At 41.0% G+C, this 20,693-nt stretch overlaps 1 protein-coding gene across 1 annotated transcript in view; it reads right to left on the bottom strand.

Annotated features, from left to right (window-relative positions):
- Positions 1 to 451: 451 nt before the first annotated feature.
- TG (thyroglobulin) overlaps positions 452 to 20,693 on the bottom strand; it is a gene marked incomplete at its 3' end in the record, with an annotated part of 31,800 nt that continues 11,558 nt past the window's right edge. Inside the window, exons 9-21 of the mRNA XM_009081892.1 lie at positions 20,561 to 20,689; positions 16,159 to 17,223; positions 13,995 to 14,582; positions 12,592 to 12,831; positions 12,114 to 12,251; positions 11,473 to 11,550; positions 10,910 to 11,022; positions 9,969 to 10,080; positions 8,563 to 8,763; positions 4,355 to 4,564; positions 2,130 to 2,284; positions 1,498 to 1,654; positions 452 to 676 (exon numbers count right to left, since the gene is read on the bottom strand). Of these exons, the coding sequence (XP_009080140.1) occupies positions 452 to 676; positions 1,498 to 1,654; positions 2,130 to 2,284; positions 4,355 to 4,564; positions 8,563 to 8,763; positions 9,969 to 10,080; positions 10,910 to 11,022; positions 11,473 to 11,550; positions 12,114 to 12,251; positions 12,592 to 12,831; positions 13,995 to 14,582; positions 16,159 to 17,223; positions 20,561 to 20,689 (3,411 nt within the window). The remainder of the gene's footprint in view (positions 677 to 1,497; positions 1,655 to 2,129; positions 2,285 to 4,354; positions 4,565 to 8,562; positions 8,764 to 9,968; positions 10,081 to 10,909; positions 11,023 to 11,472; positions 11,551 to 12,113; positions 12,252 to 12,591; positions 12,832 to 13,994; positions 14,583 to 16,158; positions 17,224 to 20,560; positions 20,690 to 20,693) is intronic.

Raw genomic sequence — 20,693 nt, 5'->3', positions numbered from 1 at the left:
CTGATCTAGTGAGGAGGTGTCCCTGCCCAGGGCAGGGGTTTGGGACTAGATGATCTCTAAGGTCCATTCCAACCCTTAAATTCTATGATTCTATGATTCTGGGTAATGTATTGTCATCTGAAACATTGGTCACATTATCTTTGTAAAATCCACGTACATTACAGAATGACCTTCTATTACAGACAGATATAAAATAATCCACAAAAATGTTTGCAAAACCTTCAATACTATGTCAGTGACACGACACCTACTTCCAAATCATCGGTTCAACACAAGGACAGAACATGAAGCAAAGCACTAATTCCCATTTCTCCCCAGATTTATCATTCATGTTGGTGCCTCATGCCTTTCACATATGAACCATAAACACAAATTCACTGATGATTTCCTACTTCAGCTTTATACTGATTCCTGACAACATCCCAGAAGGGAAAGCTAAACTGAGACATACCACATCCTTGTGAATTTGGGACTGCTTTCCCAGGATTTGAAGTTCTTCGATATCCACTTCTACATCCTAGCTGCACACGTGGAGATAGATCAAACTCTTCATCCCGGGGAAAATCAATGAGAGAATCTGCTAGGAACTGCTTGGAGTCCAAATGCAGCAGGAAACTACCATCCTTAATCTCTTTTATAAATGCTCCAATAAGATTTTCTCCAACAATTGCATTTTCTAAAGAGGAAAACAATACAATTAAATAGCATGAGAGACATTTCCAATATGGGAATGGATAACCATACAGAAACTTATGAACTTAAAAACAGAGGCAGATGCAGAAATACAAGCATGTTAACAAACAGCAGAGCACATTGCCTATTCAATTAAAGTCCTAACTTGCTCACTGTTAAATACACCCAAAGCCCACCTCAAACAGAAATAACTGCCTTAGAAGGTCATGGAAGTTGGAACAGAATGAAAGTTGATGGCACCATGAGTATACAGAGAGCAGGTCCTACTCTGTATCTTCTGAAACCATACAGTCATTCCCTGAAAAGCAATTTTATTACTACAGGGAATTTATAGTGTGAAGAGGGTAAAATAGTAATGCTTTTTTACAACAACAATGACAGTGAAAAATAAAAACTTGGAAGAAATTATTTACATTTTTGACACTATGAGAATTGTGTTTCTCTGAGTACAACAAATAAGAAACACAATCTTTTCCACCACTGAGGACCTGCCCAATGGAAATTAACATCTGGGATGGTTCAGCTCATGCACAATAAAGCAATTTTCAATCCTCGTTAAGGCAGCTGGGAGAGGAAGTCCTATCTGAAAGAAACAGTCAGTTATAGGTCCTTTCCCCTGTGCAGCCCGAAAAGATATCAACACCAAAAGCTCAAAAACACAACACCAGTGTTATAAAGACACACTATTTCAGTGAGCATTTATAATTCCTTGCTAGTGTCTCCTAAGAGCAGACACCAGGAAGCAAAATAATTAAAAGCAAATCAGGTTTCATCCACAGAAATACCAGAGGAAGAAAAACTTACCAATATCATGTAAGTCAGGGAGAGAAGCTGCTGGGATGTTTTCCAGCTGAGTCCTCCATGTGATGTTCACTCCCAGGCGATCCACGCTCAGGCATTCCACATAGACAGTGGAATCATCACAGACAGAAACTGAGCCAGTATTTCCAAATGCATTTACCTTGAATTCAGAAGGAAATGAAACCACAGTTAGTCAGCCTGAGAAATTTCTGGTTCTTGCACTGTGCTATGCTCAAAAGTAACATTTTCTAAAGGGCCTGTAAAAACGGAAGAACATAAAATTTTAGCAGGTTATTTACTCACTGTAAGAATAGTCAAAATATTGCCTTCCATTGAAACAAGTTTTTACTAAGAATTGGAGTGATGTGATATGACTTCTATGGCTAGAACTAAGTTGATTCTGCTGACATGTGGTCACTGAGGCTAAACCTCCTATTTTCCCACGCATCCATATACGAATGCTGCAAATCCTGGCAGATTTCATGGCATATTCCAGTTTTCCACCTCTGTCAAACAGGCAAAGGTCTATGCTGTGCTTCACCTTTATTTTTTCATACAAAAAAAATCCAATCAAATAAAAGAAAACCAAAAAACAAACCCAACACTGACAACAGAGAATAACGAATTTACATTACCTGGAGGTGACATAAACCACGAGCCTTCAGCTCATCTAAAATAAAGATCTGGAATGCCTGAAGTAATCCAGAATAGTCAGAACTACACATCTTCTCAGGGGGTAGGATCAGCTGGAAGTGTGTTTCAGCTTGGATTGTCTGAAATAACTGGAGCTCTAAAAATGAAGTAGAAAGGGCATTTAGTAAACTCACTAATGAAGAAACTGACTTTCAGAGTTACTTTCAGAAAAGACAACATTGATTTGACATTATCATCTTGCATTAAGAGCACCTCCCCATTTATAGGTAAGAAGAATAGAGGTGTCAGCAGTCAATAATAAGCAGCAAGAGACAAGTTTGATAAATATATATGTTGTACATTAGGGAAAAAGGCAGGTGATATAATAATAAAGAGAGAGAAAATTCCAGAGGACTAGATTAAAGCTGACATTATGCCAATACTTAGAAAAGAAACAGGAAAACAAGAATTATTGACCTGTCAACCTTCACTTCTCGCACACACAATCATGAGAACACATCTACAAAAAAAGGAATTAAACGATGAAAGCAATTAATACTAATTCAAATAGGCTTTCAGAAACCCAATTTGTCAAACTAACTGGGATTACGTTTAAGGAGAGAATAAACTTGATTGTGTTGGCATGGATGTCTGCAAGAGCCTTCTGAATTTTTGATAGAAAACCAAAGAGATGTAAATCACACGAATCAATGAGAAATCTGTGAGGTCAAAATGAAAATCTATTTAATCAGTTTTTAGCAAGGAGATAAAAAAAGATGCAAATTTCTTGTCTCCCCTGGAGTAACACCAATCCCAGGCCTTATGGAGGGTTTGTTATCTCAGATTCAGCACCTACATTCCTACAGACCCTCACTGCACCACATACAAGTGTCACTGCTGAAGCACAATTACCCATCCCTTGCCCCAAAAACGAGCATGGGAAAGCCTAGAGAGGGTCCAAGGAGAATGGTGGGAGGGACCAGAGGACACAAAAACCTGCTTCTTCCTGCAAGGCACATAGCCCTCTCCTTACTTTAGCAGAGAGTATCTAAGAGGTGATTTAACCACAATCTCTATGTGTACACATGAAGAACAGGAAATAAGATTTTTAAGAGTGTGGGTAACTATGCATTGGAACAAATTTCTAAGTGTTTTGGTGAATTCTCCATTATTGTGAAGTTTATTCAATCACCTTCTGATGTGTTGGGAATCTTTTCCCTCTTCTTAAGACCATGCCCTATTCCAAATACAAATTACTGGGGGAAGTCCTTAGCCTACACTAAACTTTATAGTAGATTGTCACCTACTCCCCTCTGTCCTTACAAAGTTATTCAGTGGCTATCAGACAAACATGAAAGTTACTTCATAATGTTACAAAAACCTAACTAACACACCATAGACAGACAAAAGTCTCAGTGTGAAATTTGAAGTTTGAAAGTATTTACATTTGGAATAGAAGATCTGGGTAGAAATGGAAATGTGGCAACACAAGGGGTTCCAGAATGAGTTTAACCCACTCTGGAGACTGATCAATGGGTTTAACCTATTCTGGAGATGAGGAGTAGCTGCAGACTTGGCAGCAAGACCTGCATTTCTCAAAGTTCAGCAATACTACAGATTGCCATTTTGATCAGAATGTGTATCTATTTGAAATAAATGAAAAGGTAAACATTAATATCCAATTACATGAGTTTTGAATAGACAAACGATTCTTCCAAGGTTTAAAGTGCCATTTTTTTCTTGAAAGCAAAATGGGTTGAAAAATACCAGAAATCAGCCAACAAAGACAACAATAATCCTAAAGAACAGACTGCTGCAAAAAGATGCAGAAGTAACAGTGACTTGACTATGCAAATAAACAGTCAAGTTCTGCCAAATTCAAACATCTGGTGCTCATCTGTTCTTCCAGGACTAAGTAGTTCCATCAGAATCACTCATGGTGCCAGCATCTTCTAACTAACAAAGACAAATCTGCATATAGATTGAATAGCTTTTTATAGCTGTATTATTACAGGCAAGCAGGACTGTTTCTGGCACAGGGGCCAGCCAAGAGACAGAGATGAAGATGGCAGAAGACAGAACTAATCTACTGCACCTCAATTTCGCAGCTTGCCTATGTTATGCTTTACCATTGCCATTCACACAGTAGCTTTGTGCTGAAAGCTGATTTTGTATGTCTGTTTACATTGCCCTGAGCCCTTCCCAAGCCCCAGCAGTTGAGACATACTCTGGCAGGCCTGGTGGAGAGGGGCAGCAGAGACCCATCGCCGCCGCTGCACATCACACTGGAACGCGGTGCGGGAAGAGGAGCTGTGGTAGCCCTGGCGACACACGAGCTGGCACTGCTGAACACTTGGACTTGGCCCAGAAATGTCTTCACAAAATACAGCTCCATTGAGAACAGACGAGGCACCAAACGGCAGAGCACACTGTGGACCTTTAGGCATGTGAGAAAGGGGATATATTAGTGGCATTCTATGAGGACTTCTAGTAAAAAGTCCATAAAACCCTCATATCAACAGATAAAACCTAGGCAGCACCATGTGCATTTCCCACTCGTCAACTCAAATCTGGTTTGATGTTAGAATGGCTCAGTTTACTGAAGCTGATGAAAAGACAAATATTGACTTGGATGGGTAATGCGTTGGGTCCAGAAGGGTACGTGGATGGTTTCTAAGAACAGATACATTTTAAAACAGCCATGAATAAATTTAAGCAGGAAATGAGATTTCTAACCATCAGCAGAACAAACCTTTACAAAAGATGTCTAGTGGAAATAAGCAGGGCCAAAACCCCCTCATTTCAATTCCCTTTAGACTGAAGTTTGAAAGCTTTAAGATCAGGAGCTCATGACTGTGGTGTCTTCAACAGCACCAGGATGCTAGAGAGACCCAGCAGGTCAGTATACACCATATACAGAGAGTGAAAAACAGTACTATACATCTTTGGAGCACAGAGTTTTCCCTATCAACTCACTCCAAATCAGTACAGTCATTCCAGCCCTGCTAGCTCACTGTAACAGACTATTATAGCAGGTTAATTACAATGGTAATCAATTTCTACTAATCAGTACAAACCAACTGCTGCACTCAGTATTAGTGAAATCCCAACCTAATTACTAAATATATCCAGTAATAATTAAACACTTCTGAGTTCTAGAGTAACAAAACACAGAGAGAAGAAACAATTTCCTCACTTAGAAATAAAGAGAAGGAAAAATATATTATCATATCATACAATTCACTTGCTTGGTGTGTATATATAGATCATTTTGCAAATTGCAATGTACAAATTGGTTCCAGCCTCCCTAGTCACTGGAGGGAGGCAAATATCGCTGATGGTTCAGGTCTGAGTAGCCTTCCCCTCCCTTTCTGATGGAGACATGAAGATTAATTCCATAACTTAGCAGCCACTTCAGTTAAAGTTTAAGACACTGCAGGATGAACCTGAGTTCCAGCGTGTGCAGTACATCTTTGCTTTCTATCCCTGAGCACTTCAATGCCAAAAGAAAAGGCTTTTGTATCTGTCTTGCTGAATTGACAAATGTATTTTTTTCCAAGTCTCCTTTATAACATCTTTTCTGCAATAACTCTGTAAATGAGACCACTACATTCCATCTCTTCACTCATTGACTCTGTAGCCAGGCTCTTTCCCAGTGAAGGTGGAAAACTGGCATCCTTGCTTAACAAACTTCTAATAAGTCTCCCAAGGTTTTAGGACCAAAAGATATAACTGTAAAAGAGGTTGTAATATTTATCCTGACCTTTTAAACTACATCCACCATTATATATAAATTACATTAGAATCTCTTTATACAAAGTATGTAAACATCAGTTTGTTGTTTTTTAATTGCTCTCACACATTTCTATATCCAGCAAGTCATATCCAGTCTCAGCTGTGTACTGCTAGTCTTCTACTGCCTGTTCCAATGAGGTTTGATGTGTAAACAAGGGAAATAACCAGCCCCAAAATGCAAGTGACCAATGGTTTCCTGGTGTGCTTCAGAGGTTTCAGTTCACCATCAGTAATTTGCTCATTTATTCCTCCACAGATGTCACTTCATTTACTATTGTTATCAAGCCTGTACCATTTTGTCTTTCTTCTATTTCTTAGTCCTGTAGGAGTGAATCAGAATCCAACTGAATACTGACACTTGTTTCAAACGTGTTTCTAAAGATTTCCAGGACCTTCTCTGGAATCCTTTCTCTCCTCTACCTATACTCAGAGTTGTGGCAATAGGCATGAGGATGGGAGATGCATGTGAGGACTGGTAGGATACATCTCTCCAGTGCATGTCAACTAGAAGTTAGATTCTACCTCTGATGGAAATTATTAAACTAATTAAAACCTCATTGCAGGCACTGGGCACTGTGAATTATTACTTTCTGTTTACAGTTGTCTCTTTTGATGCTGGAGGAGTAGTTTATCCTATTTTCTAACTGCAACAGCTTCTTTTGCTGCTAGACAAGATCTCCAAGATAGTGAGATAGACTCCTTTTTCCTGAACAATTGTTAGTAGTTCCCAGGACTAGAGATATAAGCCTGGATAGACTGAGGAAAAAAGTAACTTTTGCTTCTTTATTTTTATACAATAACTAAGCACGAAAAGTTCCACTGAAAACTTTGAAAACCAGGAAAATCATTACAGAGTATTTCAATCTCTATGCAGAAAATAACAAATAGTTTTCAGTAAAGCCAGGTTTCCACTATATTTTCAAAGCAGTTCTCCCTCTCAGCTCAGTCTTTTAAAAAAGAAAGATCATTAATCATTCAGTCACTATTTCCTGTAGGAAAAGTACAGCAGTACAAGATCCCAAGAAACAACACATTAATAGCCAAACTGTAAAATCACCTCAAAGGCCTATCTTGAGGTATAACTACACACTCCTTAGAACATATTCCATAAATTCTGTTGGAATTTTGGGGGGAAATCTAGAAAATGAGGTTTCATAGAGAGTAGGAGATATCAAGGAATTAACATTTACAACAAGTTCTGAGTTCTCTCTGGCTTGCTAGATACTTCCATTTTCACATGTTCACCCTCAGAGTCTGTGGGAACTGCCAATCCATACTGCTGAGTGACAAGTGTTGCCTGAAAACAGGATGGCAGCAGCACTGCACTTGTTAGAGTGATAGGCTCTGCTTCTCTGAAGAGCTAGAAACCTGCCTTGAACTGCTGTGCTCACATGGCTACACCACCCTACTCTGGAGCTCATCTCCTCAGAGCTTGGCTGGGGATCTCCACACAACATCACAGGCATGGGGCAGATACAACCAAGGGGTCTCCTTCTGGCTGCTCATCAAATCCTACCCTCATAGCTCTCTATTGGTACAAGAGAATTCAACAAAAATTATGTTGTGGTGGTTTCCAAGTCGGCTGAGCAATTAGCTAGTTGATTAAAACACCTTATAGGCAGTTGGGCCAACACAATCAGGTATTTGTATCATAGAATCATAAAGGTTGGAAAAGACCTCTAAGATCATTGAGTTCAGCCATTAATCCAGCACTGCCAGGCCCAACACCAAATCACGTCCTCAGGTGCCACATCTATTTTTTGGTTGGTGAGTTTGGGCAGATGTTACTCTTTATATAGCAGAATCACAAAAGGAAACTGAAGCAATTTCTTATCATGTGGACTCATTTCTCTAAATTTTTGTCCAAAAAACACAAACCAAACCAAAACCCACAACAAAAGAACTATGGAAACAGCAGTGTCCTGCATGTACCAGTCGAAAGGTTTGGTTTTTTTCCATCTCTACTTTCCATAAATCATTATACTTTGGAACATAGCCTTGTAGGAAGTTTAATTAATTTTGCTTCACTTCAGTGATGGGAAGATGCATAAAGGCCATTGCAAATTAAATTTATCCAAATGTCTCCCATTTGGACATCTCACTGGAAACCATGAGTGAATTCCAGTGCTTCACAGCTCTGGTCATGCAGGAAATACTCTGTTAATATGTAGTATTTTGGCACATCCTTTTCACAATTCTGGTCACAAGCCAAGAGTCAGAATGGCAGAAGCATACATTTTTCAAATTTTATTTTAGTCAGCTGAATGGTTTTTAATCCCAGAGCCAGCTCAGACTGGAAGAGATTCAAGTTCACAGCAAGCTGTTCAGATTGACTTCATAGCTGAGTTTTATAGCTCAACTGGTTTGATTCAACCAATTTTATGAATAAAAAAATTTCAAAGATCCATTCCCTTCTCCTTTTTCCCTGAAAAAGCACCTGAAGAAACCTGGACATCATGGCCAGGCAAGTCTAAAATCTGCTATGACACAGAGATAAGCATGCTGCTTGAGCAAAAGTCTCTATAAAGGTCTGAACAAATAAGATTAGATACAACTAAAGTGTGGAAAAATTTAACTTAACTGGGTTAAGTTCCAGACCCAGATTTGCTCAGAAGCAATGTGCCTCAAGCAGGAACTCACTTGCACACGCTGGTCTTCCTCCGCGTACTCGAGTCCCTGGCACCTCTTCTCCATTGTCAAAGACACACCAGCAGCTCTCCTGATCCTGGCTGCACTGCACGGGGGAGAAAGCCCCATCATCCCCTTCACACTGGGGGATGTAGCCTCTGGCAAATTCTCGTGAAATAGTTTTTGACTTCAGCATATTACAGAAACTTGGACCTTTAAAGAGAGAAATCAATTGCAAGATTTAGAACAGAAGACAATAAATTGTACTAAAGACTTTAACAGCAGTGCTGTCAGACTGTTTTGTCAGAAGGAAGAAAGATGAGAGATCATGAAGCCATAAATAATTTGAATCATCATAGAAATGGGAAATTTTACTTGCACTAGAAAAAACCCACATTTTTTCCTAAAGATTTAAGTGCAAGGAATATTGCTTTGCATAAATAAAAAGGTTGAAAAATGCTTTTATTTATTTTTCATTTACATCTTTTTCTTTCCCATACATTTGATAGTATATAATTTAGATGCTGATATTTAAAATTCTTAAGATGAGCCAAATCAAACTTTTTTGTAAGAAATTTTGATCAAGGTAATTTTAAACGCAATACAATCATTTACATTTTAAAATAGTCCAGATGTCCCAGTTTTAGACCTCCAAAACTGGAAGAAAACCCCAGCCATGAAGCAGCAATATATATGGTCACTCACAAACACAAAAAACAGGGTTATGAGTGAGCAGAACCACTTCTTGACAAGAAGATCCAAGAAGTTCAATATGAACTTGAGACAGCATTGTGATTACAAATTTTGTTTGCAGAATATCACTAGCTAAAGAACTGCAGAACAAGCACAGCAGGACTGTAGGTTCTTGGGCTGCCTGTACTGTTCAGATGAGCAGAACCTGGGCACAGGCTCCAAATGAGCATCCCAACTCATGCAAACAAGGATTCTAGAACTTTCTGGATCAACCAACTCCTATGCAACTTCAACAGTTCTTTGGCCTTATTTGAAGACAATAAACAGATACTAAAAAACTAATTGCATTCCTTTGAGTGGCTGTGGACCATGTAAAATGGACTCACTGACTGCACAGTGCAGGATTCACTGCCTTGGAGTGAATCATCCAACTCATCCACAAGCCCAAAGAATTTTCTATGGTGGTACGAAATGCAAGGTAAAAAAAATACATAGAGCCCTGCCCATCAGTTTCTCTAGACTGGTTTATTTCTGGTGTTATGAAAGTACAGGGTAACTATTTTCAGATCCTCTTTCAATGTTGATATGCTTGTATGTGCCATATCTCTGGTGAAATAATGTACTCTCATGTTTCACAGGCAACATTCTGAAAAGGAAAGTAGATATGCTGCAAAGCATGAGGCATCTCCACAAGCATCACAGGCACTGGGCAAAGCATTACTCACACTCTGGATTCCCATCCAAGTCTTTGCTGCCACGCTGAAATATTTCTCCTGACACAGGATCCACACACCAAATATCTGTGTCAGATCTCTGTAGCAGAGCATATTCTCCTGTCTACAAAGAATCAAGCACATGGCATTGCAGAGAAATTTATTTTAATACAGACACACCACAATCCATACCCCAAAGTGTTTTATCATGTTTACATTTGTCCATTAATACAACAAGTTGAAAACACAAAACATTAAAATAGAGTCTACCTAAAATAAAACACAGGCCAAGCCCTGAGAGAATCAAGAGTCATTTAGGTTGGAAAAGACCTCTAAGATCATCAAGTCAAACCATTAAGTAGGATGCAGATATAAAGCCCATTGATATGAAGTTCTGGTATAATGATTCAAAATGAGTTCAAAAAAAGTGTAGATGTGATGCTTAAAGATATGGTTTAGTGGTGGATCCCAGCAATGCTGGGATAATAGTTGATGATCTTTGCTGTCTTTTCCAACCTGAATGATGACATGATTCTATATGATAATGATTCTATTATATGAAATGTCTGTTCCTTGCCCATCTCTACCCTGCTCACTGACACATTCTGAGAGCACCATGGACCCTATTTTGGGATATCAGCATCCAGCTCCCTCTCACCCTGTCATTCTCCCACAGCTCAATTAAGTTGTAGCTTTTAGGCACAGCTCTGCAAAACGACCAGGCAGAGTCACCCTGTGGGCAGAGACAGAGCTTCCTGTTCCCAGTATTCATCTCAAAACTACTTAAGTTCTGCCTTCTGCAGGGCAATGCCTGCTCCTAGTTTTGTCTTACCCTGTACTTTCAGGATATTAGAAATACACAAGGGATGTTTAAGGAGTATGGACTGAAAGTATATGTGACTTTGGCATGGTGTAAACAAAACCTGCTTCCTCCCTCAGTCATGTTAAATCACCTCAAGGCAGTTGGGGATGAACAGATCAGCTGTAGAAGCATCCAGCTTTGAGCCACTCTGTCTCCAGCTGGAAACTAAGGCATTGGTTCGAGACCTCTGACATGATGTCTGACCTGTGAGAAGGAAAACACACATGTATGTTAAAATAAAATCACGTTCTCCACCTAAGCAAAAGAAAGGGGCACATCACCTGTTCCTTCACACATCTGCATTAGGCTCTGCTACATTCTCAGGCAGGGAATTCCTGATTGGTGTTTGATAACCACAGAATGGTTGAGGTTGGAAGAGACCTTTGGAGACATCAGGTTGGATGATTGGTCCAATCCCCCTGCTCAGACAGGGCCATCAACAATAGAGGGTCCACTCTCAAATCATGCAAGCCAAAATCACACATAATGAAATTAAATGAATTAGCAAAATAAGCATAAAATTCTTTTTTTCTTTTCTTACAATGGTTAGAAACAAGACTTACTTCATGCATATCATACTAGAATTTTCAGTGAATATTAAAATTTGTAAGAACAGGTAAAGACAAATATTTAGGAAAAAAAACCCCAACTGACATTTGAGAAGTTCTGCTGAGCGTGAGACCAAGGAATCCACGACATAATGTCCTCTCTCATCCACACACCAGCAATGACCTGGCCAGGGAGGAAAAGCAGCTTTATTTTAGATGTTATACTGCAGTATGCTTTGTTGCATGCTGGGAAGATTTTCATCCTCAGCAGCACTGTAGGTATAGCTCAGTAAATCTAAGTCACAATTAACTCTGCTATCCAGGGATAAGCACACCACACCTCAGAGCAGTGATGAGAATGGAAATGTGGCAGCTCTAGTGAGACTCTCCCATTGCAGCTCTATCCCAGAGCATATCACCTACTCCCAGAAACTTGGCATCATCCACAAACTTGCTGAAGGTGCACTCCATCTCATTGTCCTGGTCATGAATGAAGGCATCAAGCAATAGCAACCCCTGGGCTGATCACTGAAGAACAGTACTAGCAGTAAGCAACTGAACATTGACTGATTTTTGAGCCCAAATGAGCTGCCACTTAGCTACAGTCAGTTTTCTACCTGTTTTGTAGACCCCATCACCTTTCTTCACTTTGAATATAAGAATACCACTTTTCTACCTTTTTGTTAGAATTCTTCTTAGTTTTTCCTTGTTCAGACAGCCCAAAGTATCTTGTTAGGCATTTCTCACCTGTGCTCTCGTAGCACTGAGCTGGCTCCCAGTTTCCCAGGCCATCACACTGTGGGATGTAAGGGAGAAATCCCAGCTGTGCTGCTTCCCCAGCAGAACGTTTTGTAGTAAAGTGACTCTGCCAGTAGAAGTGCAAGACTATAAAAAAGAAGTAAAAGCAAGCTGTTAGTGGCCAATCCAAGATATTTGAAGTGCATGTGTTCGTGAACACCTGAATATTCTCTGTTGTTTAGAAGACAGATTACCAAATACTACAAGGACTTAAAGGCTGGTACATGTCCTGATTTTATATTTGCATTGTGTTATACATATAAGACAACTGAAATCAGCTCTTGGGTTGGCAGGTTAATGACCCTGACTAATTACACCTGCTGAGCTGCACCTGTTTGTCAGCAAAGTTGCATTTGACATCAAGTACTCTTGCACAGACTCTGGGCATGAATCCATTTAATTAAGCTCTCATCTCCCTTCCACCTACCTGACCATGCAGCCAGCTGGAGAGCATAGTCACTGCCTGACAACAGCTTTTCAGAGACCACCTCTGAGTTGTAGGGCTGAGCAGAACGTAGGAGGTCACTGTCTGTGAGCTGTATCCCCTTTGCCAGCAGGAAGCTCTCTCCAAAAGCAAAGTGGGAACCATTTGAGACTAAGATGAGCTGCTCTGCCTCCTCCATAAATTTCATGGCTTCCAGCCTAACACTTTCACATGTACCAGGACCTGTAGAACCAAAGAGTATATTAATATCTTTCATCTAAATCCAATAAAATTTGCATGTGAAAATTAGCAGGTGTTTTAATTAGCATTGTCTGTTTCCTTCTGCACTCACTCCATTTTGAATTGCATAATGAAGCAAGAAAAGGAGACTTGTGAATGCTTAGCTGTTTACCAGCAAAAGTCTGAGAGTACCAGAAATCACCCAAATATTCTCCAAGTCCTGGGCCAAAGCCTTGATAATTTTAAATTAAGTCCTCATTGGTTACAGAGTTAATATGTGTCTAAGGAACATTCCCTCAATTCCTGCCATTAAAAAAAAAGCTGACAATCAGAAGTGAGAGTCAAAAAGGGAAATGCAGGTATATCCCTTGGGTCCACAGTGGCAGTTGACACTTGGTCTGTCCTATTCATACATCTGCTGACTCAGAAAGGGCAGTTCAACATACAGAACCAGCTCCATGAAAGTTTCTCCTCCAAAATAACTGAACTTCGTCCCCTTTATACCCACTTGCTCACAGAACTGGAATCTCTGGCAGTTTGCCATTCAGCATTCTGTCTCTTCCTCACAGCTTGAAAAATACTATGTGATGAGAAGGATTTCAGTGATGACATGTATAATATAGGTCATCTGCTGAAATAACCCCAAAGAGGGCCCAGCAGCTTCAGTAGAAGTGTCTAGACAGAGGGATTACCAAACTTCAGTGCTGGCCTGACTCTTCTAGTGCCTTCTAGGGGATATCTGTTACTCTTGACCACATAGTAAGAATCAGTAAAGAAAATCCCTGTTGCTTCATTTTAAGGCATTCTTGAAATTCATTTACATCACAATGTAATCCTGAATTTTCTATACAACTTTTCAGATTTTCTAACTTCAACGTGTCCTTTGCCATCTGGCTAAGCATCTTCTGCAAAATCATTATATAGCCAAACTCCAAATTATAAAATCTACAAAAACCTGATATGGAACTTTATTCCTCCTTATTGCCAAAGCTGAGGAAGCACTTATTTGTCATAAATGAGTTGCCACACCTTTGACTTCCAGTGACAATGGCAGCACTGATGATCCTTCTGACAAGTTATTGTCTGCTACTTCACAGCAATTGAAAGGACTTCCCTCTCTCGTGGCATAAAAGACCAGATAGTCTACCAGAAATTCTGTCACTTACATGTTGGGATCTGGTTCACTCCTGCCTTTGTTCCTTGTAGCTCTTCTCCTTTGCTATTGACACACCAACAATCACGAAGTTCAAAGTGGCCTAAGGGAGCACTGAAATCACTATAGGGTCCTGGGTAATAGGTCAGCTGCTCATTCAGAAGCTGCCAGAATGTATATGGATTCAGTAAAATGTTCTCAGATGCACTGGTCAAGTTTCCTTCCAGTACTTCAGGTGGGAGATCCGTGAAAGAAGAATATGTGGTGAATGTGGGGAAGACATTCTGGTGCCCAGCCTCGTACAAAGCTTTAACAAAAGCTGAAAAGCCTTTGGAAGATGCCTCTTTATATCCAGCTACAATGCTCAGTAGATTAGCAACGGGCAGGGGTTTGCCTTCGTTGTTCTCTGCAATCCACCTTTCGTACCACTCAAAGGCTTGTTCAGGAGGACCACTGCACTGCACCTGCCTCCAGGCACCCTCAGCATCACACTGTGGGAGGTGAAGGCTGGAGAGCTGTGGGACAGCACTGGGATCTGAGAGCAGGAGCTTCACAGCCTTTAGAAACTCCTGGCCAGCTGTTACTTGGCACGCGCTTGGGCCTGGGGGAAAGAAAAACATGCACACCACATCTTATGAATGCACTGAAGATACACAATACCCCTATCCCTCCAGTACAATAAACACCACTGCTAAAACTTGGTCACACATCCCAGTACTAACAACAACATTCCTGGCCTGTTTCCAGGAGGGCTGATGATATTAAGGTTCCATGGTGAAACAAGGTAAGATTTCCAAAGGTGTGTGAGCCCTGAAAGAAGCATATAGATTACTTTTAAAAGCATGTGGTGCCTGTAGTTCTTACTGGGGTGATAGATGCTTGGTGCTACTAAATGCCTTCCTGGATCTGCTCACACCAACTAGGTATTTTCAGATATACTTGATAAGATGGGAGTTACTTCTTACTCAGCCAATCCTTGAAAAAGCAACTATCAGAATAGCAGGATACTAGTGATTTTATTTCCCCTTAGACCTAACCAGAATTTTCAGATTGTGTGTCCTCTCTTCTTATTCTCTACTGAATATTGCCACTGAATATAAAAATATCATCCCTCAAAATACGAGAGTGAGATTGTTTTGGAAGCCTTTTCTGCCATCTCCAGAGCCAAACTTTGTTTCCCCACCAAGCAGCTCTACAAGCCTAACAAACCATAGGAGCACCAGAGAATTCTGAACCTGGTTTTGATTGCACCACAGATGGGTTGCTCGATATAAATACCCTCCAAATTCAGATCATTGCAATAAACTCCCCAGTACTTCTGCAAACTGATATTCAAATGAGCTCTCTCACTATGCAGCACTCTCAACTGCTAGATAATCTGCTATTCCTCCCAAAATGAGAAGCAGGCTCTTCTCTTGGTCTGTTCTCCCTGTTGATGTGCCATTTTCAATTCACAGAAACTTGAAAGACAAATATGCACAGCCTATGTGCTTCCTTCTTCCTTCATATCCCATTAATAGAAGGGCAAGAAGAGGCACTTGCCAAACTGATGTCTGAGAAGTCATTTGCTACTCATTTTTCTGGCCTGACTTTGTGACCCTTATGAGAAATCTGCCAGCTATTAAATCCCTCTCCTATGTTTGGACTCCTGTAACATAGTACCAAGTTGAGGACATATTCTTGAGCTAAAAGATTAAATCAGGTTCATGGTTTAAGGCACTGAAACTCTTTAGTTCTCAGGAAAAGAAGAGCAAGTGACCCTGCCCAGGTGACATGGTCCTGGGAGTAAAAAAGCTTTTTCACTTGGCAGGTGTCACATTCTGTCACACAGATGCTCCAGGGCTCACAGGCATCATGAATGTTACACATATCTGCTACATGCTTAGGCAGAGACATACACCAATGGCACACTCATTAACAGGGCAAGAGCTCCTCTGTTTTGAGCATGCCTACCCTATACACTGACCACCTTTAAGACTTAGGATATTAAACATTACTTACACTGTATTTCTCACTATGCCCCTGCAACTGCAAAGCTGCATAGCTTTCCTGTTGGGAGGCAATATCTTTTGCATACATCATCCCTATATTTCCAGATATAATCAGATATGAAGAAAGAACCATGAAATTCCAACACAAAAGGAGGCATCTTTACATTCCCACTCCATAAGACTTACATTGCATTGGCTTTCCAGCTTTTCCCCTTATTCCTGGAATAGTTTTGCCATCCAAATCAACACAGAAGCAATTCGTCCCATAACACTGGAGTGGCAGAAAGTCTCCATCCTTGGTACAAGAGGGAATAAAAAGATCTGATCCCGCAGGCAGGTTTTTCTTCAGGTTTTGCAGCTTTGTCCTTTGCTTCTCACAATCAGTGGGACACCTTGGACGTTTGCCTTGAAGTCTTGAGCCTGGAACTTCCTTACCCAAACTGTCCAAACACCAGCACTCTCCTGCATAGCACTGAACTTCCTCATACCTCCCCTCCTTGGTGCATGTTGGAACAAACAGGTCCCTTGGTTCCTCACCACAGTCTTTGGATCCCAACGCTAATTTCACCACTTCACCTAAATCTTCAGCAATGCTTTTGGGGACAGAAATCACTTGTTGAAGAAAAGTAAAGAACTCAGGCAGTTCCAGAACAGAGGAAAGGAACTTCATCATATTCTGATTGTCCTGTAGAGTTACTGTGCGGCCAAAGCTGCCTACAAGAGGTTTACTCAAAATGGAGGTTCCCTTTGATACCTCCAATGAAAATGCCTCAGCTGATTCCAAAGGGCCTTGGCCATTATCCCTCTCTGCCACATCCCCCTGTGGGAAAAATTGGCCAATGTTGTATTTCCCACTAGTGCCAAGGGCCCCTGTGAAGTTAAACTGGATCAAATTCTTCAAGAACTTTCCTCCGAAGAGGTTTTCTTGGAAACGTTTTGCATTGGCAGTAAATTGCAGTGCCACTTGAGCCAGTTCCCTTGATGGGAATATCCCCGCGATGGCTTCACTAAGAATGGTTTCCAGCCCAGAAGTCTGGCTGACAAATGGGCTTTGTGCAACTGGGGATGACAATCCAGAGTCCAGAAACAGCTCTTTGAAGTAGGTAGGGCAAGGTCTTGAAAACCCATCTGTTTTTTCTGACTGTTTATCTGGCGTGGAAAACGAATTGGACTGACTGAAGTACCCAGCAGGGCCATAAAAGAGCCTTGACAAGGCCTGTCGCCTCTCAGAGATGCACACGTGTTCTTCACCTAGAGAAAGATTTAAAAAAAAAAAAAGGAAATCTTGTAACCTCCCAAACCCATAACTCTACAGCTCTCTTTCAAGCACTCTGGGCAGAAACAACACAAAAGTGTAGATTAAGCTGCCTGCAGCTTCTCAGCTATGCATCATGCAAATTGATAAGGTAATTCAAACTGTTATTACGTAAGGTCTACAAATAAAATTCTCCAGTCAAGACACAAACTGAAAGGAAACATTCTTTCCCCATGTCCAAGTTCTCAGCTCTGTGATATTTTACTGGTTCTACTTCTTCCCAATGAAAATCTTAATTCCTGTTCCTGTGGCTCAAAGAATGAACAAAAACTTTTCCAAATATTTTAACTCTCTGGTAGGACAACTGCTTCTAATGAAAACCTCTGATGATCCAGGTGCAAAATGTGAAGCTAAGAAAGAGAAATAGACTGCAAAAAAAGAGAAAGCTATTTTAAGCAATGCCTACTAATAAGGAATTTATGGACGTTTCCTAACTAGATCTTCAGTTGCATAATGAAGTGTTCATTACAAGAGGTTTTAAAACAAATCGTTAAAATTAGCGGTAATAGAGTGCTAAGGACCAGATGGCATTCACAAACGAGCTCTAAGGGGAAAAAAAGAAAAGTTTTAATAAAAATAATCAAATGTCAAGGAATTGAGGATACCAACTGCAGTCCTGGCCAGCAGTATCCTGGGATCAGCTATGTCACAGGTGTAGCTGCATCCAGACCCATCTATACATTCATACATAGGCAGCAATGGCTCCAAGTTAGGAGGCAACACAGCACTGAAGGACTAAGCTTAAGGCATGAAAGACATCAAAAAAGGAAAGATTTGGTAAATATAAAGATGCTGAGACATGATGGTTATGGCACTGACTGGAACCCTGGAACACATGCAGCAGCTTGACTCATGTGCAACACAGTTACCTTTCCTTGAAAACTAGCAGAATTATATCAAAGAGATGCAAAAGCAGCTGAACTACAGAGAAGGGAGGCAAAAATATTTTAAGGACAGAACAGCTTTTCCAGTAGGACAGACCATTCAGCTTGGATACAAAAAAACCCCAACACTATAAATGTCTTTAAAATACAGGAATCTCCACATCATTCACAACATACAATCATAATTCAGTATTTCTCACAGTACAGAGAAGTCCAGAAGCAGAGCACATAATTATGAACCTGAAATTTATTGCTAGAGTGTGCTTGGAAAGATAAAAGGTCAAAGGACATTTAGGCAAATCCCTGGAAGATGATCCCATAGGGGAGGGCTGAACACAATGATCTGGGCTTGGCCTCCAGTTTGGGGCCTCTCCCATCTGCAGGAGGATATATGAAAACTCTGTGCATTTTCCAGGTTTCTCACGCTTTCTCCCTAAGCACCACTGCTGTCCCTGCAGGGGATAAACAGCTTTGGTCTGCTCCAGCATGGCCTCCCTTGGGCTCCCCACCCCAACTCCATTTATTCCACACCCAACATGATAAAGCAGTCATAAATCCTGTTAAGAGAAAGGATAAAAACTGGAAATCTTAAAAGCTACTAAAATAGATGAGCAAGTAATCTGAGGTTCTGTGATCAACATCTTTCTCACTCCTCCTTTTCACACCCTTGTCCTGCTCCACAGTTCCTGGCAGGGCTCAGGGTTTCTCCCAGCAGTTCCTTTGTAAAGGCACTTTCTGTAGGATGGGCCCCTTCTGTTTTCAGTGTTGGCTCTTGGTTAGAGGGATGAAGAACATTCCTCTGAGGACCAATAAGTTAGTGTAAGCCACAATCCCACAAGAAGGGTAATATGAAACAAATGTAGGATCATGGGTTAGAAACACTCTCCCCTCCTACCCACTGTTGAATCAAATCAAAGCAGAGGGAGGAAGAATAAACACAAAAGCACTGCTGGGGTGAATCCATAGTGAAAGGTCTGAAAAGCATGTCCCTTATCAGGACCTCATATGCTGCCCACACCTATGGCTCTGTCTCCTCCAGTCAGTGTTCACACTGCTGAGTGTGAGACTCAAAGATATTAAAGAATCATAGAATCATAAAATAATTAAGGTCGGAAAAGACCTGTAAGCTCATCGAGTCCAATCATTTAACCAGCACTGCCAGGTTCACCACTAAACCATGTCCCTAAGCACCACATCTACATGCTTTTTGAACATGAAATAGAGCAGAACATGCACATGGCATGTAGCTGTCTGAAACAGGCTGCAGCTATATCCTCATGAAATACCTTCTCAGGAGTTAATCTGCAAAACCTCTGCAGAAATTTTTCCCTGCTTAAATTTCCTGAGCCTGCCAAAAAAAGCTGCAAGCAGCCTCAAGTCATTGCCCCCTCCCTTTCCTCTCCCTCCAAAAAAGTCATCAGGAGGGCTCAGCAAAGCACATTCAAAGAGAAAACAACCAGTCCCAACATATGGCAAGGCCTCTTGGAGGTTCCCTTGCAATATCCTTGGTGATCAGCCTCAGAGGCACACGAACATTTTCATTTCACAGTAAGCCTGTCTGTGCCCAGAGCACTCTGAGCTATTTGGAGCCGTGACACCTAGGGCAGATTCCTCCTTCTCTAGCTGCATGGCAAGGCTGTGTCTCAGACAGAGCAACCACCCTCCCCCAAGGCAGCCCCCGTGTTGAGACCCCGTGCCCCTGCCCTCCAGCACAATCCTGAATATTTAGGTAGTGCACTTTGGACTGAAGATTTTCAACTTTCCTCCTCCCCCCAGGCCCTTGGACATTTCTGCTGTCATTTCCATTTAGGGCATTGATTTGATGGTGTATTCTTCATGGAATCTCTCAAAGCCTAAACCCATACACCTTTTCCAAATTGTTTGTTGGGTGTTTTTTTACTGGATTTTGCAGTTTTCATGGAAAAATATGTAGTGATGGAGTTGGGAAAAAAATGGTCAGGATGGGAGATGATGTAGAAATTCCACAGCATTTCACCAAAGGAGGAAGGTAAAACCCCAAATCACCATCTCTTGCTTCCTTATGTTATCCCAGACATTTTCACCTAACACCCCAGGTCCTGGAGTTGAGACAGATATCAGGGCTGCAAAGAAAAGCCTTGATATATGCAAAACTAAGAAGCTAAAGGAAGGTCATAAAGGAAAATGAAAGGAGTATGATATCTGATAATTTACTAAAATGTGACTCAACCCCAGGGAGGTTTTGGCATCTGAGTTTTTGAACATCAGAATTCATCGAAGCCGAGAAGACAGTTAGCATCTGAGTTTTTGAACATCAGAATTTATCGAAGCCGAGAAGACAGTTGGTCTTTTGGGTTTCTCTCTAAAGACACCAAGAGATGTGTCTTCCCTTTCCAAGCCTCATACCTACCGCAGTCTGGGGACTGTCCTCGTCTCTTGGTGCCTGGGACCTCTTGCCCCTTGGTGTCCACACACCAGCACTGCCCTCCCTGCTGACACTGCGTTGGTGTGTAGGTCCCATCAGCAGCACAGGATGGCACGTA

Source organism: Acanthisitta chloris, unplaced genomic scaffold, assembly GCF_000695815.1.
Source record: "Acanthisitta chloris isolate BGI_N310 unplaced genomic scaffold, ASM69581v1 scaffold1929, whole genome shotgun sequence".
NCBI classification, from domain to species: Eukaryota; Metazoa; Chordata; class Aves; order Passeriformes; family Acanthisittidae; genus Acanthisitta; species Acanthisitta chloris.
Note: the sequence above shows the minus strand (reverse complement) of the source record. Positions and strands in the feature narration are given on the sequence as shown.